Below are 25603 nucleotides of genomic sequence, written 5' to 3'. Positions count from 1 at the left end.
ACATTCAATGGTGCTTCAGTAGCCACTGTCTATTGGTGGTGAAGAACCACTCAGAACACCTTTTCTTCTAGACTGACTGCACGCGCCCAACAACCAGCCCCACGTGGCGGCAAGTTTTCAGACAGGTCATAATACAGGGGTAAGATTTTCCTGGCATTTTCTCTGGCTTTTCTATTCTCCCAGGGATCATTATCCAAGCCAACACGCATTGTTGTGAAATATATGGATGAGATCCATCGCTCTGATCTTTGATTGAAAATGACCAATAAGTCTTAAAGGACCCCCACAGAAGGTGCCGTCAACTTCAGGCTTCGATTTATAATATTGGGGTCGTTTGGGTCGTGTACATGTACGCCGTATGTCACCAGTGGCATTCAGACGCTTGGCAACTGACCATGCTACCAATGGAGACGCTGCACGATGTTCAAGCAAGTGCGGCTTCGGACACACAACAGCTCTGAACTGACCACTCTCATTCATTCGATACTGTGCATGGCCAATGGCTGACACGGGATAGAGACTGAGTAGAAGGCCATCGGTTGATCCCATAATCAGATACCCGAGAGTATGAAGCCACAGAGCTGTCAAAAGAGAGAGAAAAAGAGAGAGGGAGTGGAGGCACTTATAAGAGTGTCCCCTGAAAGGCCCAGACTACACAATCACTGCAACAGCCCCTCAGCCCTGAAAGCGCGGTCCAGAATCTCCCTGATGACGAATTCCTTCCTCAAGTTGTAGTCTTGGACTTTCTCTCCGGCCTCGCGGCTCGCGGCGGCTGCCTCACGCTTGACCGCGGCATACCTGTCGCGGTCCTCGGGGTGCTGCATATCCCACCGGGGGAGGTGGGCACAGATGTCAGCCAGGGCTCGTAAAGTAAAAAGTCCCCCAGCGTCGCCATTGCCCAGAACAATTGTCACAAAATCACATCCTCATCCGCAGACAGACCGCCATTTCACGGGCGGGGGAGGAGGAACACGGGAGCAGCTCACTCACCTCGACAAGCCAGTCCCTAAAGATCCGATGCCTCACGACCTCAGGACTCCCGGGCCCAAAGACATGCACGTTGGCGACCGGATCGGCGCAGACAAAGAACCGGTGCTGAAGCCACGCGGGCTCGCGCAGGATGAACTGCAGCCCGGCGCCCCTGTCCCCGCCCTCAGGCCCGAACCCCGTGCCCTGGGACTCATCCCAACCCTCGCCCACCAGCAGCCCGACGTACGCCGCCTCGTCGGCCGGGTCGGCCACCACGACGTCGACGTCGATGACGGGCTTCGCCGGCAGCCCGGGGACGGAGGTGCTCCCCACGTGGGCGACATACAGGGCGCGGGCCCCCAGTGCGCGCCGGATGCGGGACTCGAGCACTGCGAAGGCGGATGGCCACGAAGGGTCTGGGTCGTGGATCGTCGGGGGCTGCTGGGGCACTGCGCGGTAGGAGATGCGCTGGGCCGTCGTGGGGTCGTAATCTGTGTGCTGCGTTATTGCGGCGGTGTCTGGGGAGTTGGAAGTGGCCATTCTAGTGTGAGCGTGAGTCTGAGCTTGTGAGCAAGTGAGTGAGTGAGTTTGTGGGGGCTGCGTTAGGGAAGCTTTGAGAGCTTAGGGAATATCCGAGACGTTGATGGATAAAATACTCAAATGAGATCCCAGGGATTGGCCTGCAACCTGGAGCTGATCCGCAAGGTTCGGCGGCGAGGAGTCATCTCGCCGGCCAGCCAATCAATCGCCTAGATGTTGGCTGCAGTATAGCTTGTCGCGCACGTTTTCCCGCGTTGCGTCGGGGTGGCATGGTAGCTCGACTTTCTATTTCTATGTCTTTCCGAAATGCTGTAGCTGCCATTGAACGAAGGAATTCCTCTCGTCTAGAGTTTTTAGCACTTGGAAGTTCGTATGACGGTCGCAACCCTTCCCTTGTACCAGGGAAGGTATTGTTAACTTCCTCTCTGTTGCTCACTGCCTCCGGAACTCCAGAAATCGAGGGCCACCCAACCTCAGACCGACTGACTGGGTCCTGTCTCGCGGCGGCGCTCACTGCTCCTGCTATCTCCATCCAGGGGGAAATATTGATGCCCGCATATACAAGCCAATGGCTGCGTCCTTCCCAGCGACTGTAATTGCATGGTCATACTTCAGAGCAGGAGGTCCGAGGACCCATCAGCCGCTCAAGCGCATGTGCAATGTATGGTGAGGTATGTGCAAGAGCTGTCCGAATTCTGCAATCAAACCAACCACTGGCGCTATATTCAATGATCACCTCGCCAATGCTGAATTATCCATACAGTGTACAGAACTCCGCCAAGTTCCAAGCAAGGGTGGTGGGACATTGAAGCAGAACACCATTCTCGCAGAATGAGAAAACAGGGAATGCTTCGGTGGCTGCTCTGCGGTTGGTTTGGCTGAGCCACGGTAATGCGTTCTCTGCCAACAGTTTGAGAATTCGGCATGGTGATTGGCTATGCTGGTATAAATAAACTGTTGGGCTGTGCTGGTGCCTGCAGGCTGCACGGGAGGCCTACAGGTGCCTGGAGGGGTGGATGCACTTCTTGTACAAGCATCCAGCTGCATCACAACATTATATATGCAGTGCATGACAGTGAACGGCTTGGTCATACTTGGCTTTTGACCAATCTTTACTTAAAAAATAAAATTGGTTCAGTGCACTTAGCTTTCTAAGCTTCTTCTACGGCGAAGAACGTATTTGTAGTCATGTCAGCCCAACAGTCGAAGGCCGCGATGTCTGCAAAGCCGGTGAAAACCAAAGGACCAGAGTGCAGTTTCTGCTGTCGAGCCTTCCGTACCAATTCTGAGCTCGTTCAGCACAGCCTAAGCGCTGCTCATGGAGCGGATCGATGCTGTGGACCATGCTGTCGAATTTTCGGGACCAAAGGAGGCCTGAAAGCCCATATGAAGTCGTCGATTCACACAAAGTCGTCCTCTCCCGGACCATCCACGAAGTCTTCCAAGGCTGTCATCCGCACAGCATCACCTGTGGTCCCCAGACACCAAAGCTGTGCCCTTTGCAACAGACTCTTTCAAACGAAGGCACAGTTTGTCGAACACAGTCTTGACTCCGGACATGGAGAAGATCGTTGTTGTCGGCCGTGTTATCGCCTCTTCAGCACAAAGGAAGCCCTGGAAGCCCACAACCAATCATCCATCCATAAAAGAGAAGCCCGTCAGGATACAAAGACTTCAGTCCCCCAGTCTTTGCACTTGGAGCGCTCCCTCCTTTGCAGGGGCAACAGCTACCGTCGAATCTCGCAGCAAGATCAGGCTGTCATCTTCCAGACATTGCTGTCCCACTGTCATTCCAAGAGTACTCTACAGCGACATGGCTATATCATTGCGGAGGCTGGTGGAAATCAGGAACAACGTGGCCGTCCCATCGATCAAGTGACAGGGGACGAAACTCTGCCCTTACCCCAAAGTGACCGGTCCCGCAACACCCGGAAAGCCGTCGTGCTAGACTGCGAAATGGTGGGCATGGAAGACGGAGCAAGCGAGCTAATCTCGTTGGCAGCAGTCGACTTCATCACTGGCGAGCTTATTGTAAACTCTCTCGTCAAGCCGCGGCGGCCCGTGGTCGACTGGCGGACGCAAATACATGGCATCTCGCCAGCTCGCATGTCGATGGCACATGCACAGGGCCAGACTCTCGACGGATGGCAGTCCGCGACAGCCGAGCTCTTCAGACTCGTCGACCAAGACACGGTTCTCATCGGGCACTCCCTCCAATATGACCTTGCCGCCCTCCATATCCGGCCTGCTTGTGTGGTTGATTCGGCAATATTGGCATCAGACGCTATATTCCCCAAGAAAGGCAAGCCTCGTTACTGGGGTCTTGGTTTGAAGGATATGTGCAGCGACTTGCTCGGTCTCAATATCCGTGAGGGAGCACCTCTCCATGCGAGCAACGTCCACGACGGTGTAGAGGATGTTTTGGCTACCCGAGAAGTGGTCTTGTGCTTTCTAGAACGGCCCAGAATGTCCAAGGCCTGGACCACAGAAAAGCGCAACACCTTTTGGAAGGGCCAAACACGCAAAGTCCCTCACGGGAAGAATAAACCTCAAAGACGGCAGAAACCCCCTAGGCCAAACGATGAGGACGACGATTATTTGTCGTATGAGATACTCAGGTGGGAGGATGTGATCGACTACGATATGTGGCCCAAATCACCCCCTGACTCTGACTAGGTAACATTTTTCGGTGCCTCTCCAGAAAAATGCAATTCTATCGCGAATGTCGATTGGCATGTCGATTGAATGCCGCGCAATCAGCGTGGACTAGGCGGAGGAAAAATGAGTCGGGCGGACGAGAGACCTAAATGCTTAAGGAGGGAACGTTTAGTATAGCACGTCGGCCATTCTCAATGTGGTCCGACAGGTTCTTCCAGAATTTTGATAATGTTGTATGACAAAAGTCTCCGTACTTATTGTGTTCTCCTAACTAGAATGGGTTATCACAAAGTATACTTCATTCTTGCTTTCGGCCTGAAATAGATGCCATTCATATAGAACCCGTCCAATCAAGCCCACCCCTATGGATTATCGACTATGCACAGAACCAAACTTAGGTCATCTACCAATTCCTTGCCCCTATAAAGCTCCAACAGCAGAACGTAACAGCCGCACTACCAGGCGGTGCTACATCGACAGTCTTAGTTAAGCAGGACCATATCCAGACGGATTCTCGCGAAGGGCTTTACATAGATACCAGTCGTTGCTAACTCCCTCGATTGGTAGACTAGAAACCAGAACATGCCTATCCAATTAAAGTCACTCTTGTTACTTAAATCACTAATTACACTGATCAAGGCGAATACTTATTCAGATTGGAATCCCGCCCACTAGTCTGGTTAAGTGGTGAATAGGCGGTCAGGAGGAGTGATCGATATGGTTGCGTATGTTCAGCTGGTGCAACATCTGAAGCTTCAGATAGGACAGATTAGTATATTCCAACTAGTGGAAAATATACCATTTAACAGTTGAATACATGCAGTTGCACATGGTGTCTAGAGTAATTACACTCTTAACGTAATTATTCGTCGTCTGGCAGCGGGTCCAAGCCTTCCTCCGATCCGTGCTTAGTCATGCGATGCCTTTGGCGATCGATAAAGGAGTCCAATATGGCTTCGCATTGGTCACAGTGAGAAGGCTAGTGCGATAGTTAGTAAGAAAGCTCAAAAAGAGAATGAAGTACGAGAAATGCACGTACTCTTTGATTAATAGACGGTGGAGTGTAGCTCCTCTCCTCACAAACGATAACGAAGACACCTGTCTTTCCGTGGCCGGATGCCTCCGAAATCGCGTCTTCGCTGGTGCTGAATGAAAGAATTTCATTCTTTAGAGCATCCCATCCCTTTGGAGGATCCGCAGGGAGGTCTTCTTCAAGACAGACCTCCTTCTGCGCATATACCATTTCGTATGCCCAGGCTATATAGCCAAATTTGCTTTGATTATGGTCCGTCCTTGCTGGAATGAATAACCTTGTCTTCGCATTATTTCCACTGAGTCTTGTACGCAAAAGTGTTGAGAACTCGTCCGGATCCTGCTCGTAGAAAGGTGGATAGCCTTTGGTGTTATGGCAGCCATTGTTGTACAGGAATTTGTCGAGAACTCGGATGTGAACCTTAAGACCACGGATGATGGCAACAACAGGGCCTTCACCCATTTTGCTTGATAATTTGTGTGTAGACTGTGGTAGAAGGTGGCGTTGTAAGTGCCTAGGCTGGTGGGTTACAGCAGGATAATTTGAGATATTGTGTCAAAACCAGCACACCACCGCTTAAATACTATTCTTATGTTTCCAGGCAACAAATTTGTTAATTATAGCCGGCCCTCTCGGTAACCAACAGGCAGACAGCCCCACAAGCTGCCTATAGCAACGCCTCAAGACGGCATACCCTTAATGGGCGTGCAGGTACCGTACACAGGGGCAGGGTTAAACGCCATCTCAGCGCCGCACTACACTAGCCTCTTATCTTCAGTAAGTCTCACCACACGATAGTCTTCTTCAGATATTATAGCTTATACTTCGATCACAAAATCCAAAACGATTTTAATCAGAAGGCGTAAGCAGATAGATAGTATATTGGAAGAGAAAGAAGCTGGCTATTCAAAACCCGCACATTTTCCTATACTTGGTTGAAAAAGTCCCAATGACAGTTTTGAAAGCAACCTCGGGAAGCCTCGGCAGCAATCTTCAGTACCTTCCCTAGTTATGTACATAGGTATAGGGCTACTTGCCTCTAAATAAGACGTAACAAGCTCCACCAAGGCTTCTATCTGAGTATATTACCCCCACCAAAAAGTTAATATATATTTCAAAGAATTGTTGATTCAAGCAGCATATGTTTCTGGTCTAACTGTTAAGTTTTGTCTTATATACTCAGATCACACATTGGACCGTCAAATATTCGTGCGTATCCACATCAATAACCTAACGACAATTTCGGACAGTTGCACAAAGCTTAGTCTTTCACCTTAGGGCTTTACCTGGACGGAACTTAACCTGGGTGTTTTCCTGGTAGATAGTCACAATAATTCATGCCGCCTTTAGGAAATGACAATGGATTAGTTCAAGCGAATGTATAGTCCAAAGCCAGAAAATGGAGAAACTCGTGGACACATCGACGAAGTCGGATTCCCTAGATTACCTTTTGTGATGTCCTCGGCCGATGTATTGTTGGTTCATGAGGGCGCTTTAGTCGTCTACGAATTGTAAAGGGGCACTTATTGTAGCTAGTGATCAGGCCCCTTTTTTGAAAGTCCTCCTTTGTTTGATCGTGGGGTCACATCATGCGTACAAACTACACGGACGTCTTCTCTATTGGTTAAAGTTGAGGTTATGCTTGGAATTATTGATAACTTAAAGGCTAATATATGTGCTATTGACAGCTAAAATCGAAAGAACATGAGCTGTGGCCTGCATTTATTGAAGTCAGTAAAAGTCAAGACCACCGCGTGGGTATGCAAGCACTCACCCTGGTGTTGATTGTCAACGTCGTAATGTTGGGGTTGTTGATGCCGTCACAAGGCGCGTGATAGCACGGGTCTTGTTCCACCCCAGTCCCAGTGTGAAGACCACCAATGGGCTTGTTTAGCACCTTCCAGAACGAAGCATAGTCACTCCCGTTCGTGAAACTGGCCGGTGTAACCGGCAAGCCTTTGGAAGCGAAGTCGGCCACGAAGAGCTGCTCGATGGCACCAGACCCGGGCGGGGCAGCAACACCGTGCGTGCTGCCGTCACCGTCAAATACGCCAAAGTAGCCCTTGGATACCATGTCAAAGTTGAGGTAGGCCAGGATATCGGCGCTCTCTTCTGGTGACAGGTTGTTGACGTAGTATTTCGATCCGAGTAGTCCTCGCTCCTCCGCGCCCCACCAGGCAAATCGAATCCGCTTCTTGGTGCTATACTTGGACAGGGCGGTTACGAGTGCCAGTAGAAGTGACGACCCAGATGCTGTAAATGAAATGAGTAAGACCTTCTGAAATCCTACGCCGTTCTCAGCTGTTACGTACCATTATCATTGAGACCAGCACCGGCTGAGACACTGTCAAGATGAGCTCCAAGCTAGTATTATCCTGATCAGCACGTGGTATTCCGTAACAGTATGTTTGACTTGATCTTTCTGGGTGAGCTCACAATAATCGTGTTCTCAGGATCACCCTCAACAGTCTCAGCGAAAACGTTTTGGGTGATCCTAGTGTCTGTGATCTCCACGGACACCACGGTGGCATTGACATCTTCTCCGGACTCGACTCTCCCTTTAAGCTCCAATCCTGGGGCGTTGTTGATGAACAGAGCAGGAATGTCGTTCGGGTCTGACCTCGAGAACCCTGCAGAAGTCTGCCTCGAGGTAACATTGTTATAGATAATAGCGGCGATGGCACCAGACCTAGCAGCTGGAACGACCTTGCCCTCAAGAAACCCGCGGCGCACGCCTGGGCAGTCACCAGCCTCGACCAAGACGACCTTGCCGCTGACATCAAGGTCGGCGTAAGCCTCAATGTCGCAGCCTGCACTGCCTACAGGTCCGACGACGACATCAGCCGTCAGTCCGCCTGCGGGCGTGTATGGAGAGGTATAGACTGGGAAAGCCTCATAACGGACGTCATTTACTGTCAGATTGGCTCCAGAATCCCGGCTGAAGACACCGGGAAAGTCTTGTTTCCAGGCCCTCACGCCGTCAAGCTGGGAGATCTTGCTCCATACAAAGTCGACCGAAGCATCGTAGCCCGAATAGCCGAATGCTCTGTTGCCACCATTGGCGGTTGCAATCTGGTCGAACTGCACCAGGTCCGCGCGCAGGCTATCATTTCGTGAGTCAGATCTGTGTTCAAGGCTACGCAACAGTCAAGAAGCACTTGAGGTTCACTCACTTGTCTGCAGAAATATCTGCTTGTAAGGATGCTGAGTCCACCAGCGGCTTTTGCCCAGCTGTCCCCTTGCTCAGAAGCAAGGCGAGGCTCAGGCTGCTGACCCGTGTGAACTGCATCTTAGACGTCCGATGCAAACAATCCTAGGTTCACAACGCCGCTAAATGTGTACAACTTTATTCTCTACGTGATACGAAGAGGCTTTGTAGGAGCAAAGAGGACGTCATATATATGCTACGTGCAGCTGATAATCAAAGCATCGCGCAGCTTCGCATGTTGATTTATAAACGCCATCGCTGAAGATATTCCTCTCCAATGCTATAAAGGTCGATAATCGACCGGTGCGTCGAACCAGCATTCGATGATGAATGGTTCAAATGCGGCAGTTCAAAAAAGAGCCAAGCTCAAATACCGGGGCTTAGCGCCCAGCTTGGGAAGGTGGTAGCGTATAGGGTGCATTTGGATATATCGAATCGGTCATAGTAAGTGGTTGATACCCCTGTTCCTAGGATTTACAGTGGATTCGGCCATTATCGCCAAGAACCTTGCAGTGTCAATCTCGTATGAGAAGATACACTGGCCATGAGATGATGGTTTTTTCTGAAGGGCTCCCCCTGACTCTTATAGCACGGACAAGGGCTAGATATCAACAAGGTCCGGCGACCTATGTATGCGAAGAAGACTGTTTTTGTAATCAAACAGGTAAAAGTGTCGTAAAAGACACTATTCTAAATGAACAGAACGAGCAGAAAAAATCGGACTCTTGCGAGCAATCTCATTCAAGACCTGTTCAAGCTGTATTCGAACTCAGAGGCTGAAGGACTTTGTTGAAGTACTCCTGCTCAAATAAAACATCATCGTCGTCGTCGTCTGGAAGACCCCCTTGCAGTAGAGTCCTGGTGACGCTTTGATATCTCCTTCCCATACGCCAGCCCAGTTCTGGAACGTGCTTGGCCAGAAGATATTTTTGCCATGCATTGCGGTCTTTGAGCTTGCGACGCGTGCTTTCTGAAACGGATTCAACCAGGGCCCAGCGACCAATCTCCACAAGGACTACACCTAGGCTATACAAATCCCTCTGCTTCGTGAATCCCTTGTGGGCCTCGGGGTGATAGTACTGCTCCAACTTTGTATCTTCAAGGGGACCCTTCGAGAGAGATGCTTCCTGCTGCGGCCGGGAGAACTGGAATCCAGAGATGAACGGCTCACTGATACTCAGGGAGGGTCCAGCGACTGAATCATCATCTACGTGATGCAAGACTGAGATTCACGGCATCAGCAAGCTCTGAGACAAATTTGAGAGCATGATCAAGCATAGATTCGCAACTTACAAAGAATGTTACCACTATGAAGACCTTTGTGCAGCCAGCCAGCTGCGTGAAAGTGGCTGAATGCGACTGCCAGCACCAATGCAAGATTGAAGCGGTCTCCGAGATTTGGAATGTCTGAGCTGCTCTGGCGTGCAATGATGAGCTCCCTTAATGATTTTGGTGGAAACTTTTTAAGGTTACTTTCGTATGCCCTTTGGCCAGATTGAGTAGGACTGGGTGCTGGAGGACTAAATAGATATCCAATTTTCCTCTCCCCAAACTTGATCTCATACTCATGATCTTCGAACATACCATGACATTTCGGTAGTCGAAGGGCTGGCTCGCTTATCTGTTTCAGAAGCTGCCCTAGCCAAGTGATCCTCTTTACATATTGTCTGGCAGCATGATTTGCTTCCACGACATTCCACTCAACCCAGACAGGGAATCGTGATCCTTGGTCTTGAAAACTCCCAAACTTATCAGATTCATTGAAAAGTTTGAACCGATCCTTGTCCATGATATCTGGAACGCTGGTAGACAGAGGCGAAAATGTGGCTTGGAAGAGTTTAATCCTCGCAGAAGCGGCCAGAATACTGTCGACACTGTTCTGTGGGTCATCGAGGATTTGGAGCAGCTGTGGATTGTTGATCTGTACAAGTGCCTTGGGAGCGACTGCTTGTGTAAGAAGATGGGACTTGGCTGGATCAAGTGTGATGCTCTCCAGCTTATCGACAAGCATTCCAAACTTCACAACAGTCTCCTCGAACTCCTCTTTTCCCTTGATCTGCCACATGAACCTCTTTTGGGGCTTGAAACGCAAGTTTGATGATTGAGATGTGGGCGAGACAACAGCATTGCGCAGACTCTCATCCACATTAAAGCTTTTCTGGGCCGGCTGTTGAGGCGTAGCAATGTCGTACTTCGTGACCAGCTTTTCGGCATCTTTGACAAGCTCTTGGATCTCTGCCAGGATGCCAACTACAAGCTTCTTGACATACTCTGGTCGATCCAGGAGAAGACAGTCATCTTCTTTGAACGTGCCGTCTGCTTGAACTAGTGTGCCCCAGAGCTGCAAACGTGTCTTCTCGATAAGATATCTCAGAGCTAGGTAGCCACAGCTCTTCTTCCCATCGTCAAGAAATGTCTCAATGAGAAGAGCTGCATCAATAGCACCTTTGAAGGCTAGGACGATCCCAGCTACACCGATAACAAGGCCAGAAAGTTCCATATTGCTTTATTTTAACCACTGTTATGATTTAAAAGGCAGGGAGAACGAATGTGATCAAGATTGTAGGAGAAGGGGCATTGTCAGTGTAAGGAAGGCTGACCCTTATTAGCTATGGTGTGCTACCCAGGCCTCCTCACTTCGGGTGCATGGCCCATGCCCTGTTGCCCGGGCCGTTTCCGGTAGCTCCAGCCATTGGACACACGTTTCATGCATGTGGATACCAACCAACTGTACGGTAAGCAAAGCCACAGCACAGCTGCCTAGCTGAGGGGCAGAGGGGTAGAGGGGCAGAGATCGGGTCATATTTTGACTAGAGAATGATATTCAACAGTGCTGACGTGGCACTGTGCCTTGACTTTAGTGTAGGAATTTGCATGTGCTCGTGGCTGAGCATCTGCAAGTTCTTTTTGTGTACACGATAAGTAATGTCAAGGTCGCAGATTGCTGGGCCTGCCAAGGATGATTAGGCGGACACTGTAGGTTCTAACCAACCATACATCTCAACAAATGCACCAGGCAAGCAGAATATACTCAAGAATCCCAAACATTTAACCTTTACAGTTGAACGACCACTCTCACACAGATTTCGGCTCAGTCACCATCATGGACCTCTTCGACCCTACTGAAGCATCACTCAGCCGTTCTCGAAAGGCAGATTTGACCTGGTCTGAATCGACAAGGGCGGATCTGCTCTCCAGTCGTACGAACGGGCAGTCCTTAGCCCCTGCTGCGTCGTCAAAAGAGCTCGCCTGCGAAAGCACCGCCAGGTCCGGTCCTTTGTCGAATTACCTAACGGTCAGGTTTGCCGCGAAAGAAGCTGGAATACCCGATGTGGCCCTTCACTATCCGTCTGTTGACTTTTCATTCACGCAGTCTCCGCAACAGCTTGTTACCTTCGGCCGCGGACTCACTGCGCAAGTATCTCAGTATATCACCAACAAACTGGATGGCACATCTTGGGTAGTGCCTGAAGGTACACATCTGGCACTGAAAACATTCGCTTCACGGCAATTTGAGCGAAGCTTCTCAGCCAAACTGGCTCGCGGACGTGTCTACGATGCCATAGTCAGAGAAATAAAGATCCTGGGACATTCAAAGCTTCGGGGCCACCCAAATATTGTTCAGTTCCTATTTCTTGGCTGGCAGCGCGACCACCCATTCCCTGCACTTGCTATGGAGCAAGGATCCAGTGGTTCACTAGAGTATTTGATAAAAGCGATGGGACCCGAAATAAGCAGCACTCAGAAATTGCACATAACCATAGATATCGCAGTTGGCCTCCGGGTCATCCACCAGGCTGGTTTCACGCATGGGGATCTCAAGCCTGACAACGTGGTTCTTGCACAATATCACGGCCAAGATCGACAGATCATTGCAAAACTCATCGATTTCGGTGGAAGTGCCCAGTTGTCACCGGATGTCGCTGGGCCTGTTCACTACACGCCTCTGTAGTCAGCTCCCGAAGTCGTGAATCGTGATACTGAGATTGATTACGAGCTTGCGGACGTCTACTCGTATGGCCTTGTGGCTGGAAGCTTGTGGGCATCATTACCGGGAGGTTTCCGTGATCGAGACGGCAACCGAGCTGGTTCATGCTTTCTGATGTCTGAGAGATCCACCGAGCTCAGTGAACAAGAGCTTCAGGACCTTCTTTGGTGTCTCAAAAGTCAACATGATGAGAATGTCAGCCCCAATGTTGTTTCTGTTTTGAGAGAGAGGCTATCTTTGGCTGTGACCGACAGCGAGATGTGCACAGATATTCTGAAAGTGTTGTCACCATCACTCAAAGCTCATTTCTGGCTGAGACCAGATACAAAAGGGCTGTTATCCAGTCTTGGGACTCTTGCTGCAGCTTGCGGTCGCAACATCGAGTACGTTTTCCCAGCCATGCTTAAGCTTTCGTAAAAATCCAGGGTCGTTTTCAAGCGTGGTGTGAAAAGCTGACCATCGCTGTAGAGCTGAAGTCGAGTACGAGGAGAGTTACCAAGCTAAGGTTACCAACTTCACAGATCAGGTTGGTACAACCCCAGTTCACGTGTTCCAGGTTTCCTGCATTCGTATGGTGTTTGTCATGGCTGATAAGCAAACTACAGCAGGACCTCTGTGATAAAGATTTGCCATACAGACTAGCAAGACAGGACCAGATGTATGATGTATTTCAGAACCAAACTGCCATGGCTCTGGAATATCTGACTCCGCCAACTATGGAGTCGACGTCACAGCTTGACCTGCCGGCGGAATTACCACCTGTCATGTCCGCTAAGGATTACCATACCATGCTTGTCGCACACACGACACGATTCTTTGCACGAGGAGAATTAAACCCACGCGAGCCTAGTTCTGAAAGGAAAATTCGTCAAGATGAAAGCCAAGTCCGTGCGGGATTATCTCGTCTCCAATTCATGGCGCTTGCCTTGAAAGACTCGAAAAAGCCCTTAGAAGAAAGGCTTCAGCAATTGGTATCTAGTGCGAAGAGTGGGGACGGGTTATCCATCCGTCTAGCCACGCTATCGATTCAGGGAACCAAATTTGAATCACAGCTCCCAGTGCGACTTTTTCTGAGTTTGCTTGCACTTTCGAATTGCAAGTTTGCCGGTCAAGTTCTTTCACTTAGATGGCCATCGCATTATCAACTAGTTCAGACTCTCATTTCAGGGCGACCATGGGCCTACGAAAGAATGGGAAGCAGGAACTCAATTGATGGGAACGGTGACTCGAGTCTACCCACAGATTTGTTTTTTATGCGTCTGGCCACAGCCTTATTTCGACCGCCTCGTACGATCATCGATACTTTGCCCAAACTACGATCGGCCGTCTCTCATGGAGCTACCGAGGAAGTTCGCAGGCTTCTGACCGAAGAAGTCACGCCTGTCGATCTCGACGAAGCCATGCCTGAGTTGCTGCACAGCTTCTGGCAACTACCAGATGACGAGGCTGCCTGGCTCGCTCGTGACGCCTACCGCAGAGGCGCCAAGCTTGACTTCTTTGGTGAGCTTCCATCCACAGTCGATAACATCTTTCGCGGGGATGTGCTGCCTTCATTACCGTCTCTAGTTTCCCCACTGAGTGCTGCTATCAAGTGCGGCAGACCAACTTTTGCGAATGCAATCATATGTCTTCACATCGAAACCAACGAGATGATACCCGATTTTGGCGTCGCGCTTAGACTTAGCTGTCTATATCTATATCATGAGGTCACCGAACTCCTCCTTCAGGTGCATCGAGACAACCCACCTATGTGTCGTGATGGCCAGAGAATCTGGGAGTTATCTACGGCTGATCTTTCAGAATCTCTCTACTACCTGGAAACAGTGCCTGAGTGTCCACTGCTGGAATATGAGAAACGTTGTTTGCATGGTGGAGGGTATGAGCGTGCTTACGAAGAGACACTCCACCTCCTCCTTCGAGAAGGAGCCAATCCTGCCATCCCCATAGGGTCCAGCAGCTCATTAAGCCTATGGTTGCGAACTGACAACTTATGCAGCCTCAAATTGTTCCTCCAATATTTCAAGGGTGATCAGGAGGAGCTGAGGATGCATCTTATGGATCCTGCAGGGCTTGGCCCCAGTGGAGCGCCAGGCAAGGGGTTTCCAACAGCATCTCTCACCTGCATTTTCTACAAATCGCTTCGTTGCTTCAGGTTTCTCGTAAGCAATTTTAAGGAATTCATCAAAGAGCAACTTGGGGCATTCGAGAACGAGATGCATGGAACTGCTCTTCACTATGTGGCGAGTCAGTTGCGCGAGCCAGGTTTGGTGAGTCTGCTCGTCGAAGCAGGCGTAGACCTCCTGGCAAAAGATGGCGTCGGCAAGACCGCCTTGAACTCCGCATTACTGACAGGAAATATCTCTGTCGCGGATGAGATTGCGTCTCTGCTTTCTCCAGCGCAACTGAATAGCATACTTCACGACAAGTCAGATCTTGGTTTCAAAAGTCAGAGTCCATTTTTGGTAAACATGGTGCTATGGACATACGCCAGACGTGGACTAGAGCACCTTGAGAGCTTTAGGTGGCTTGTCAAGCACCGCGGAGTGTCATTCTATTTCAGTCACTCAGAGAAACACTTGCCATCACTCCTGTGTCATCCCAGGCCGGGGACTAGATTGGAGCAGCTGCTGGATGTGGAATTACTGACCATACTGCTCGAGGATAAAGACTTCAAAGACGAATTTTTTCTCAATCAGCATGCCGTCATGCAAGCAGTTTGCTGCTATGGTCATGTTGAGATCGCCAAGCTCTTGTTGAGGCGTGGTTTCAATCTACAGGATGTTGATGGAGTACTCGACAACGCATACTTCATGCTCGCTGGGAGGGAGATCCCTTCAAGCATCAGAAACGGCAGCCATCTTGACGTAAGAAGGTGGTATGAAGACCTTGCGGAGCTGGTCGAGGTTCTCACCAGTCATGGAGCACTGAGTCCCAACTGGGATGGGCTGAAAGCGGAACTAGAACTCGACACCGCACGACTGGCTAAGTACTCCAATTACGCTAAGATTGCACCACAAACCATGAAGGATGGCAAAGCTCTCGTCGGGAGTTGGCCGCAACGGATAGCTACCAGCATCGCGCTTCCAGCTGAGCAGCACGAAGAGGAGGCGGAGATGTACGAGGCCTACTATAACGTGATGCGATCTTTGAACGAGGGTCTGATAACGAGCCAGGCGATCGAATCCAGAAATGGATCTTTAGTCTTCCCACAGCAGTGCATCCGAGATCGTGCACACCAGATGAGACTGCGTTGGCGACTACCCCCGGATTGGGAGCTTGAGTCTCTTCCAAAATCAATGAAGAGGGAAGAAACAACTAATCAGAAAGAGGTGATATACATAAATCACCTCACTGGGGAACGATCCAAAACAAAGCCAAAAGTCTTTCGACCGGCCAATCAAAACAATCTCCAACCATGGCACCAAGCGGGAGACCACGAAGGCATTCGATTCGACCTATCAGCGAACCCCTGGCCTCTTGGGCTAGACTCCGAAATGCTTCGTGCCCTTGTCGACAGCTCCTCACACTCAAGTGAAGCACCGTTCGGGCCCTCTTCAGCATTGTCCTCGAGTGAAAATGATATCGTGGCTGAGGAGCGAGCTTTCCTGGCTCGCCTGGAAAGCGTTAAAGACATAAATAGCGCCCTGGAGGGAATGAAGCAGGCTGACAGAGATCAGTATCGGAGTCCTCTGCACATGGCTGCTTTGGGGGGAAACGTGACCATGATTCTAGACCTCCTAGAGACCGCCCAGGTGGACGTTGATAGGAGGGATTTCCAAGATGCCACTGCATTGCATTGTGCGATCAGTAGCGGCCAATCTGATGCTGCGGCAGTCCTCCTCACGTTTGGTGCTGATGCGAACGCCAACATGCCGGGTGGGGCCTTTCCACTAGAGGAAGCAATCAATCAGGAGTCTTTGGATCTGGTTCAGCTATTACTTGAGGATGGGTCTGATCCGAATGCTCAGGTGCATGCTCGGGGCAGGGTAGGAATGCCACCAATATGGTGCTGCCTCGATCAAGGCGACAACCCAGATCTTCTTGATCTCTTGATCAGGAGCGGTGGAGACATTTACACTCGCTTCTATGGGGACTCATGCTTGAAATTTGCCGTTACCAAAGATCGAGAGAAGAGCATTGGGGTACTTCTTTCGGCAGGGGCTCTAGATGACGATAATCTGCTGTGTGAAGCAGCAAAGCGCGGAAAGACAGCTATAGTTCACATGCTACTCGACCACGGGTTCGACATCCATGAGCATAGACCACTTGGCCTTGGGCCACCTATTGTTCACGCGCTTGCAACCAGTCGGTTCGACACGTGTTTGGCTCTCCTCCAGAGGGGGGCGAATCCGAACGATGTTCGAGAATTTCGGTATTTCCGGGTCTACGAGAACGGCACGTGGATAGCTAATTCCTGGTTGACTAAAAATGCTGCCGACATTGATCAGTATTTGTTGCGGCGGAGAAACAGAGGTGAGGACTGGCGAGAATGGTTTCCATTGCTAACGTAAGTATCTCGACTAAAGCAGGTCTATGAGACTACCTCGGGATATTCACGATTGAGTGGAAGGGTTGTTCAAGCATTGCTCGTGAAGTAGTGAGAACTACCTCTGTTCTGATTCAATTCACTCATGTAGGACAATAGACTGCCCAAATACACTTTCGTCCGTTTATATACATGTACTTACGTGGGTTGGATTACATATATGCCAACGACGTAACCAGAACACATACTTGCCTGACTAGGCATGAATTATCCATATCAAATGATTTGTATATGTTTGAAAATGCTCTCAATTCTACCTAACAAAGTGGTATCACAAGGTGGAAATAGCTGTTTTGGATCCCATAAGCTCTACAAGTCATGCCCCAGAACAAAGACAACCCGCAAATTCCACTCAGCTATTGGCATTTAGACCCGCGACAATCTCCGATGCCCTGTACGAATTCAAGTCCTCCATTGTTTCTTCCCACAGACGATCCCTGAACACTGTACCCTCTGCCGTGTAGCAGATGCTCGGGTACCTACTTTGGTCAGTATCCGTGAAATATGAAGGACAAGAGGTGAGGACTAACGGCTTAATTGTCCAATCGCTTAGGACCGCTCCATGGCTTTCCTTCCCCCGAGCTGCAACGGCATCTACATACGTCGTCGCCGCAACATATGCCTTTCTTGCCAGCAGAAATTGTACTAAGCCGATGGCTTTGCGTACAACAAACGACTCCCTGCTGAAAAAGCTGGTGCCGCCCGTCATTCCCGGATTGACGAGGTTGATGATGACTTCGTCTGGGTTGACCGCCACCGATAGCCTCCAGACAAATAGCGCCAGCAGCAGTTTTGATACGCCATACCAGCGGGGTTGTGCGAACTCCTTGGGCTCGTCAAATTGATTCAGGACTGGCCCCACCGTCTCGACCTTGGTCGACCACATTATATCAGATCCCACGATGGCGAGAACCGGGGGTTTCCGGGTCTCTCCATCGGCACTCTTCTTCTGTTCTGTGAGTACCGGAAGGAGCAGGATCGAAAGAAGGGCGGTTGAAAAGTAATTGACCTGCATGGTAACTTCGTGCCCTGTCCCGGATACAGTTGCGAACGGTGTCTTCATGAAGCCGGCGTTCAGGATCACCATGTCCAACCGCGGCAGTGCGGCGCACTGGTCTGCAAAGCCGCGGCACGAGTCGTATGATTCCATATCTAGTATCCAGACCGACAACTTCGACGCTGGAAACTCCTTGCGCAGTCTCGTTGCGGCCTCGTCACCGCTAGCTTGGGACCGCACGCCCATAATGAGATGCGAGAGCCCGAGTCGAAGAAGATGGCGCGATGCCTCGAAGCCCAGACCCCCATTGCCACCTGTCACGACGGCGACCTGGTCATTCAGGCGCAAGTCCTTCGGTAGGTCCATTGGCTTCGCCAATTGACGTCTTATGAGCCCCAAGAAGGAAGCCTCCGACGACGCTGCCGCCGCTCCATTGTCGAGCGCAAGTGACATGATAATTAATGGTGATAAATGGTTTCCGGGGGAACTCAACAATCAATAAATGTCGTACAAGAGAGCAAAGTTGGTGGAAATAGCAATGCAGTCCTCTAGATAGGTCTGAGATATTTTACAAGAACTCCATTCCAGGTGCCTTGATAAATCACAAACGCGAAGTACCTTAACCTTAAAACAGTAGGCATTAATCGATTCTATAAGGCTTTGTCGCCGCCAAACACATGGTTTTTGCTTCATTGGCGCACTCCCATTGGCTAAATTTGCTCTACTAAATACATGCTTTAAAATCCAAAGGAACATTTGTAAGCCAAGCGGGCGCCACACCCGCACCGTTCGCGAGACAATAGAAAGCCGCGTTCGGTGAGACTAATCATGCCGTCAGCCGTGTTTGTACTTAGGTAATCGTCACTGAGTCTCCTAGCATCGTATCTTAACCGGGTAATTCTGCGCTTCATCTTTGATTTGACTCACGCGCGTCTCAACTATGCTCAACGAGGCTCACTGTCTCCGTTACCTCGACCACCCAGTCCAGGCAACACACACCAATACCAGCTCATTATTGCTTGCAACCGATCAACTTTACGCAATTGTTGTTATGCACTAGGATGTGGTCACGCTAAGGCGGGGTAGTAGGCCTACTTCCTAGCAACCTTTGGTTCAACAATCGACTGCCCGCCGCCTGGCTGCAAAACTTCCGTAGCTGCGGGCCTGAAATACCCTAGACGAACGTCCCGAACTCATGCCCTTTACATACTTGCGGTGACAAAGCAGTCACCGACCCGGCTGTTGGTCTTGTTGTTACACTTTGTGGCTTGTACAGCGGCCGGCGTCGTGGGCGCCCATAAGAAATGCATCCAACTGTCCGCCATGCAGGCCAAAGGCAACTTCAACCTCGAGTTGTTTTAGGAATTGGTCAAGGAGGTCAACCCCTTGAATTCGCGACCTTTGGGAAGGGCAAGAGATCGATTGTACTTCTCGCTGGCGCGCATTGTCATATTGGACTGATGCTCGTTTTCTTTCTGGTTATGGGACCTAGGTATTTTACTGGTGAGTGTTCTGATAGGCAAGTTGGGCGTCGCTGTGTGATCCACTCACACAACACGGTAGAGCGATTGAGACATCTTTGGGGCCTATATAATACGTCTCACATACGTACCCTCAGCGCAGACAGCATATAGCCGAATAAAGACCCTGGGACAGTGTCACGGGAACGGAGATGCGGGGCCCCGCATGATGCTCCACGTAGTTCCCGTCGGCGTCGCGGCCTCCTGTATAAGAACAATAGGGCTTTGTCCTACTCCTCTATCTTCTTCTATATGTTCTCTGTTGTCAGTGATTCTACGTCCCGTCTCAGTTGAGTCGGCATATAGAGAATTTTCCCTGTGCATTTTCCGCTGGTTCATGTCTACGAACCCAACTTCCCACTTAACCAATATCTTCTCACAAGCCAGTCTCGCATCATGCGTGCGCTCCGATACTACGGTATTGGGGATATCCGCTTGGATGATATCCCCGACCCGGATTGTCGGCCAGGCTGTGTCAAGCTCAAACCAGAATATGTTGGCATTTGCGGCAGCGACATGTGTGTAAGCCCAGTGACCCCGCCGGTCATGTTCAATTGCGGTACCCATGCCCTGTTGCCTACTATACCTCTGCCCAGAATTTGTAAGCTAACCCAATCCGCGGGCCAGCCATCTTTACTTCGATGAAGCCGTAGCTACAAAGACCGACTTTATGCACCCACTGGCCAAGGAGAAGATGCCCATCGTCTTCGGCCACGAGTTCGGCGGGGTGGTGACGGAGATTGGGGAAGGCGTTACGCGCGCGCGCGTTGGCGACCTCGTGGCCATCCGCCCGTCATTGTACGACGGGACCTGCGATGCCTGCGTCGCGGGGCACACCAATGTGTGCCAGTACTGGGGTTGGTTGGGAATCCACGCCAATGGGGGGTTGGCGGAGTCGGCCGTCGTCGAGGAGAAGACGGTGTTCCGCCTCCCCCAGGGGACGAGCCCTCAGGTCTCGGCCTTGGTCGAGCCCCTTGCCGTAGGCTGGCATGCGACACGCCTTGTGCGAGACTTGACCCCCACGTCGACAGCGCTCATAACGGGCGGGGGCCCAATCGGCTGTGCCGTGTACTTCGCCCTCCGCGCCCAGGGCCTGACGAAAATCGTGGTCAGTGAGGTCTCGAAGGCGCGGCGTGATCTGCTGGCGGTGCTCGGCGCCGAGCACGTCCTCTCCCCCGCCGACATGGATGTTGCAGCCACGGTCCGGGAGCTATCCGGGGCAGGTGGCGCCCATGCGGTCTTCGATTGCGCCGGGCTCCCAGTCACCCTTAGCACGGCCCTAGAGGCACTACAGCCGCGAGGTACTATTGTCAACGTCGCCATCCGTGCCGAGCCCGTGCCGCAGGTGGACCTCAACCTTTATCTGTACAAAGAGGCGACCCTGGTGAGCTCGATCGCCTACCAGGACAAGGACTGGGAGGAGGTTATCGAGGCCCTTAGACATGGGAAGATAAAGCCGGAGGCAATGGTTACTAGCAAGATTCAGCTGCAAGATTTGGTTGAGAAGGGAATTAAGGTTTTGGCTAAGCCCGGACAGCAACATTGTAAGATTTTAATTAGTGTGCAACACTAAATAAACTTATCCTGATTTTAAACCGCTGTTATAATTTTTCCACCTCGAGAGCCCTTTATGGCGAGAGTTTGATAACAATTCAACTATATTCATAGCAATGAAAGTATCTACTATAGTCTATCTTTGTTTTGAGTTTTGTATGATAAAAATCAAATATAACTACTGGTGCGGGTCGTAAGGTAGGCTTCCAGCTCAAGTAATCAAGGGAAGGTTTAACCAAAGAACTTCAATAAAGGCGTTACTTCAAATCACAGTCTTTACCGTACATACAAACCAACCCACATTCTTTTAATTTCTCGTACGTAATGTGTGCACCTGTGAATCTTGTCCTCTGATCCGAGCTTAGATACTCCTCTTTTCTACTCTTTACCTCTATTTCTGCGTTTTGGTACTCTCTCTCCAATGCACTTCTGAGTCCATCGAAGGGCTGGCAGTTATTCTATTCCTGTTGTTGCTCGTTCTCACTATAACCTAGGGTCGGCAGTAAAACTGCAAAGTCGCAAATCACTGTGAATATTCAATGTTCTCATAACATCGATTGAGTATTCTAAACTTCAGAACTCTTGTATGAAAAGCTCGCTACTGGTTCGCTACTGGTCGTCGAAGGCTGGCCACTGTTCAATCCATGGATTTGGTGGAACCAGATTACCTAAGTACAGCAGTATACAGGAGGAGTGTGGAAAGCAGAAAATCTATCTCGAAGAAATGTAGGAACTTTTCGGCCCAGAGACGTGAGAAGTGGTACTGTACAGACTGCACATGCAGATCACGTATGAAAGCGGACTTATACAGGAGGCTATAAAGATCGGTTCCTAAGCATATCGCTGTTACCGGATTTGAGGACCCAGACGTTGGAACGTTTTTCAGCAGCTAAAGTTTGACCAACATGTGTAAACGCAAAGACATTACGCTTATGCCCCCCCCCCTTCCCAAACCCGCGGTCAACTTTCTACCCTAGTTCCATGAGTGTCCTGTCTCTTCATGAGTGATAACCACATCATCAGTGCGTGTGATGTACTCTGAAGTATCAATCAATGAATCTAAGGGAAGAGCCGCTTCAATCGTCAAAGCCTCCTCATCAGCGATGCGCTTAGAGAGGCCCATTTGTGCATTCTCGGGTTCAGCTGAACCCTCACGGCTGCTCTTCCGACTCAATGTCTTTTTACTCTTCGTCACCAGAGACACGATAGATTGGCCGATGACACTATAAACATTGGTTGCAATGGCTGAAAATGGGCCCAGCGCGGGAACCCAGCCCAACACGATGACAAGGCCCTGCTCGATACCCGGAACAAGGAATATAACGCCACCAAACACCGGGGCATTTTCGGTGATCTCATCGGAGACCATTTCGGCGGCTCGGCCTACGAGACTGTGCCCCTGCCGGTGCCAGAAGTCAACGGCTGGGTCGGCATGCATGGCAGAGTGAGGCATGAGTTCCCAGACCTGGGCCGTGGTGACTTCAGAATCCCCGCCGTGCGTGTCCGCGAGACCGCGGGATAGACCGTCAGCGACCACTATGTACCTTTATACTTTTTATTTTTTTACTCTGTAAATATTTGCATTTTTTTATTATGTCTTATAATATCTACATCTTTGTATTCTCTGCGTGGGATTTCTATAGTCCCTGTAAAGTTTCTTGCTATGGTCCTCAAACAAGTGCAATCTTGAGCAATCAAGGCACTTTAGCCGCCATCGGTGGCGTCTGCAGAGCGCGGCGGTACATGGACTCTCCATCGCCCATCAAAGGTAGGATTTCAAAGCATTCGCCCGGTGCCTCTTTCAAGATTGTTAGAGGGCATATCCCCCGTATGTCGCCAAGACGCATCGTTACCCGCTTACAGGTCGCAGAAGGCTCATTGCGGCAAGAGGTCTCGTGTTGGAAGGGAGACGGCTCAGAATGGTGGAGCATGTTGCTCGTGCTCCACTCTACCAGTTGATTTCATAGGGTCTTATATAGTCAATCGATGTCTCAAGCGGTCTCTCGAAACAACCGGTACCGTGGCCAACTGTGCACCATTAGCGAAGGCTTGTGTCAAGAAATATGGGCACGTCTTGGCGGCGGCGAACGAACGACCGAAATCGTTTCAAGTGACACTCTGGGTGTGGGGCACGGAGAGCTGAAGCGCGTTGCGATCTGCGAACCCCAGGGCCGTGGACATCAACTAATCCGGAAAACGGTGGCAGACTTGACAGACTTGACGGCCTCCGGGAATGACATGGACGTAGCACTGCTGTTTGATGCCCCGGTGCCTACATCGCTTCCATGTTGACGCTCCCGTCGAAGCGCTAGGGCTTGTTCCACTCAAAACCTGGAGAGTATCACAACACTGCACGCGAACCTTGGCATCTGTGGATGGATGGTGGAAATTCATGATATTGAATTATAACACTGCAGAATGTCCCCCTCCACTTTTTCCTTTCAACTGATGTATTCGAGGCCAAGCCAATTCTCGTTCGACTAAATTTGACAGGTCTCGGCTTCCGTCGTCATGGAGCACAGAGATGAGATGCCCAGGAGGCGCCGCATGAAGCGAAGAAACGAGACTCGTGAACGCGATATCACCAGGATTGAGACCGACAAAAGCGCTGCTCGCCGTCGCAGGATTCGTCGTGGTGACGACGAGAAAAAAGTGGAAGACGAGGCCGTCGAGAGTTCGGGTGACGAGAGTGACGACGAAGACAAAGCCAAATCCACATCCGGGAGCTCGAGCACGATAGCTTCTTCAACGGCACCACCTCCAGGCAGAACGACACTTTCGCCTTCACCACTGCCGCCGCCAATCGCTCCGCCGCCTTCAGTCACTGTGACTCCGCCTCCAGCGGAGGCTAGTACTTCAGCAGCTGTGCCTCTATCGACGACAACATCAGCCACGTTGGAAAGTCAAACTCTACCTCCGGCATCAACCACACTAGATACTCAGACCATCATATCTGCCGCGCCCACAGTGGAAACTCAAACATTGGAATCCAGCACGGTGTCAACCACTAGCCAGTCTTCCATCAACACACCGATAGCTGCAGGGGAGACCACAGATCCCCCACGAGCTCAGAATGGAGCCGGCCTCAGCCGCCAGTCCACCGGTGTGCCCCCCGCGGCCACGGCCGCAATCGCGGTCTTCGGTACGTTGACTTCCGTCGTTATCATCCTTCCGAAGTCGGGCTGCTTGCTCCCGATGCGAGAAAAAGCATCACACTAACCCATCTGGAACAGGATCACTAGCCGGCGTCGGCCTCCTGGCCTTCCTCTTCTGGAAGCTGTACCGCCGGCGACGCGGCCGGGACGAGCCCGATCAGAGTTTTGGGCAGGAATCTTTTGGCAGCGGTCCCAAGTCCGACATCCGCATCATGGATGAGGCGATAGCCGCCGCCTACAAGGCGGAGGGTGGCAACAGTACCATGGCTCCCTCAACGCGTTACAGCGGATTCATCCCACCACGCGACGACCCCAGTCGGTACGGGACCGCCGACCAAGGCGTGTCGCGGTGGAGCGATTCCACGCCTGGCTGGTTCAGGCGACAGGTGCAAAAGGTGAAATCCACCACCAGCCCCGGCGCCGCCGGCGCGGCAGCAGGAGACGATTCATCGCCCAAGGACGCCGCCGTCTCCAGGTGGATGGACCGGCACGCAAGCCGCATGCTCGACCCGATGGCGGCGCGGGCCAGCGTCGCGTCGAGCGGCGCCGCCAGCCTCCGGGGCCTGGGCCCCGTGCCCTCCGTGTCGCCCGCCTCCGTGGTGGGCGATCAGCGGGAGAGCATCCTCAGCGAGATGGGCCAGATCAGACGGGCTGCCGTGCCGCCGCCACTCGATCCGAAGCTGGTGCAGAGGGTCAAACAGATGCAGGAAGAGAAACGGATGCGAGAGCAGGAGCAGACCCGCGGCCCCACTGGTGGGGGCGTCGAAGAGGGTGCGCTGCGGCCGCCTCCGCCCATAGCCGATCGCCGCGGGGACAGTAGTCCAACGGCGATGAGCCAGGCCCAGACTGAGACTACGTGGAACACATGGGGAGTGGAGCAGCACCGCAAGTGAACCTGGTTTGTGAGCTCAAATCACCGCTATGCTTAGATACTAGCAATATAAGTAATATGAATGTAATTAATGGTTTTAAGGTGATAGAAACGATTGTATTCATAGATCTGATGTTATCGGCATTGTATACCTATCTAACGCTAGGTCTTTGAGCGTTTACTACTGTATGAAGGGACCGCGTAATTTATTATTATGAAGGCTTGAGTTATAGGGTGAAATTACTTTAAGATAGTACTTGATGGTGTTATATTAGTTAGCTTATAGCTAGAGATATTATAGGGACTGCAGGCTTGCATATGAGTTGGCAGAATCTCATACTTTTCTATATTCAGAACTTTATTTTTGGCTGCTTGTCTCGGTGCTAATTAATGAAGTATGAAGTCAACACGATCTTTCACGTCTCACATCGATTATGCCTGGATATCTAGTCCTGCAGGGTAAAGAGTCCTTGTAAGCATGAGGGCCTCGCAATCTACCTAAATAGGCTCACTGAGAAAGCGCGTTGTGAAGTATAAAGCCGGATCTGTGACTTGTTGAAACTC

The 25603-nt window shown here is 51.0% G+C and overlaps 9 protein-coding genes across 9 annotated transcripts; 4 read left to right on the top strand and 5 right to left on the bottom strand.

Annotated features, from left to right (window-relative positions):
- Window positions 1-659: 659 nt before the first annotated feature.
- J7T55_000882 (uncharacterized protein) lies at window positions 660-1509 on the bottom strand (the record flags this gene model as incomplete). The annotated part of the gene is made up of 2 exons (XM_053140143.1): window positions 660-818; window positions 991-1509. 2 exons carry the CDS (start codon window positions 1507-1509, stop codon window positions 660-662), a joined length of 678 nt encoding a protein of 225 aa, XP_052996532.1.
- Window positions 1510-2895: 1386 nt separating this feature from the next.
- On the top strand, window positions 2896-4185 carry J7T55_000881 (transcription factor truly c2h2; the record flags this gene model as incomplete). The annotated part of the gene is made up of 1 exon (XM_053140142.1): window positions 2896-4185. One exon carries the CDS (start codon window positions 2896-2898, stop codon window positions 4183-4185), a length of 1290 nt encoding a protein of 429 aa, XP_052996531.1.
- An 844-nt stretch (window positions 4186-5029) lies between these two features.
- Window positions 5030-5662, bottom strand: J7T55_000880 (uncharacterized protein; the record flags this gene model as incomplete). The annotated part of the gene is made up of 2 exons (XM_053140141.1): window positions 5030-5146; window positions 5207-5662. 2 exons carry the CDS (start codon window positions 5660-5662, stop codon window positions 5030-5032), a joined length of 573 nt encoding a protein of 190 aa, XP_052996530.1.
- Window positions 5663-6888: 1226 nt separating this feature from the next.
- Window positions 6889-8489, bottom strand: J7T55_000879 (uncharacterized protein; the record flags this gene model as incomplete). Its single annotated transcript, XM_053140140.1, has 5 exons — window positions 6889-6909; window positions 6975-7453; window positions 7513-7564; window positions 7637-8303; window positions 8374-8489. The coding sequence occupies 5 exons, from the start codon at window positions 8487-8489 to the stop codon at window positions 6889-6891; spliced, it is 1335 nt and encodes a 444-aa protein (XP_052996529.1).
- Window positions 8490-9160: 671 nt separating this feature from the next.
- On the bottom strand, window positions 9161-10908 carry J7T55_000878 (uncharacterized protein; the record flags this gene model as incomplete). Its single annotated transcript, XM_053140138.1, has 2 exons — window positions 9161-9630; window positions 9702-10908. 2 exons carry the CDS (start codon window positions 10906-10908, stop codon window positions 9161-9163), a joined length of 1677 nt encoding a protein of 558 aa, XP_052996528.1.
- Window positions 10909-11119: 211 nt separating this feature from the next.
- On the top strand, window positions 11120-16907 carry J7T55_000877 (serine threonine protein kinase; the record flags this gene model as incomplete). The annotated part of the gene is made up of 6 exons (XM_053140137.1): window positions 11120-11143; window positions 11470-12307; window positions 12365-12779; window positions 12865-12922; window positions 13002-13393; window positions 13754-16907. 6 exons carry the CDS (start codon window positions 11120-11122, stop codon window positions 16905-16907), a joined length of 4881 nt encoding a protein of 1626 aa, XP_052996527.1.
- Window positions 16908-17294: 387 nt separating this feature from the next.
- Window positions 17295-18392, bottom strand: J7T55_000876 (uncharacterized protein; the record flags this gene model as incomplete). The annotated part of the gene is made up of 2 exons (XM_053140136.1): window positions 17295-17421; window positions 17545-18392. 2 exons carry the CDS (start codon window positions 18390-18392, stop codon window positions 17295-17297), a joined length of 975 nt encoding a protein of 324 aa, XP_052996526.1.
- A 1463-nt stretch (window positions 18393-19855) lies between these two features.
- J7T55_000875 (lcohol zinc-containing) lies at window positions 19856-22535 on the top strand (the record flags this gene model as incomplete). Its single annotated transcript, XM_053140135.1, has 3 exons — window positions 19856-19977; window positions 20087-21003; window positions 22288-22535. The coding sequence occupies 3 exons, from the start codon at window positions 19856-19858 to the stop codon at window positions 22533-22535; spliced, it is 1287 nt and encodes a 428-aa protein (XP_052996525.1).
- A 989-nt stretch (window positions 22536-23524) lies between these two features.
- On the top strand, window positions 23525-25061 carry J7T55_000874 (uncharacterized protein; the record flags this gene model as incomplete). The annotated part of the gene is made up of 2 exons (XM_053140134.1): window positions 23525-24155; window positions 24247-25061. The coding sequence occupies 2 exons, from the start codon at window positions 23525-23527 to the stop codon at window positions 25059-25061; spliced, it is 1446 nt and encodes a 481-aa protein (XP_052996524.1).
- Window positions 25062-25603: the final 542 nt, after the last annotated feature.

Source organism: Diaporthe amygdali, assembly GCF_026229845.1.
Source record: "Diaporthe amygdali strain CAA958 chromosome Unknown NODE_6_length_1560011_cov_65_102424, whole genome shotgun sequence".
In the NCBI taxonomy this organism is placed as follows: domain Eukaryota; kingdom Fungi; phylum Ascomycota; class Sordariomycetes; order Diaporthales; family Diaporthaceae; genus Diaporthe; species Diaporthe amygdali.
Note: the sequence above shows the minus strand (reverse complement) of the source record. Positions and strands in the feature narration are given on the sequence as shown.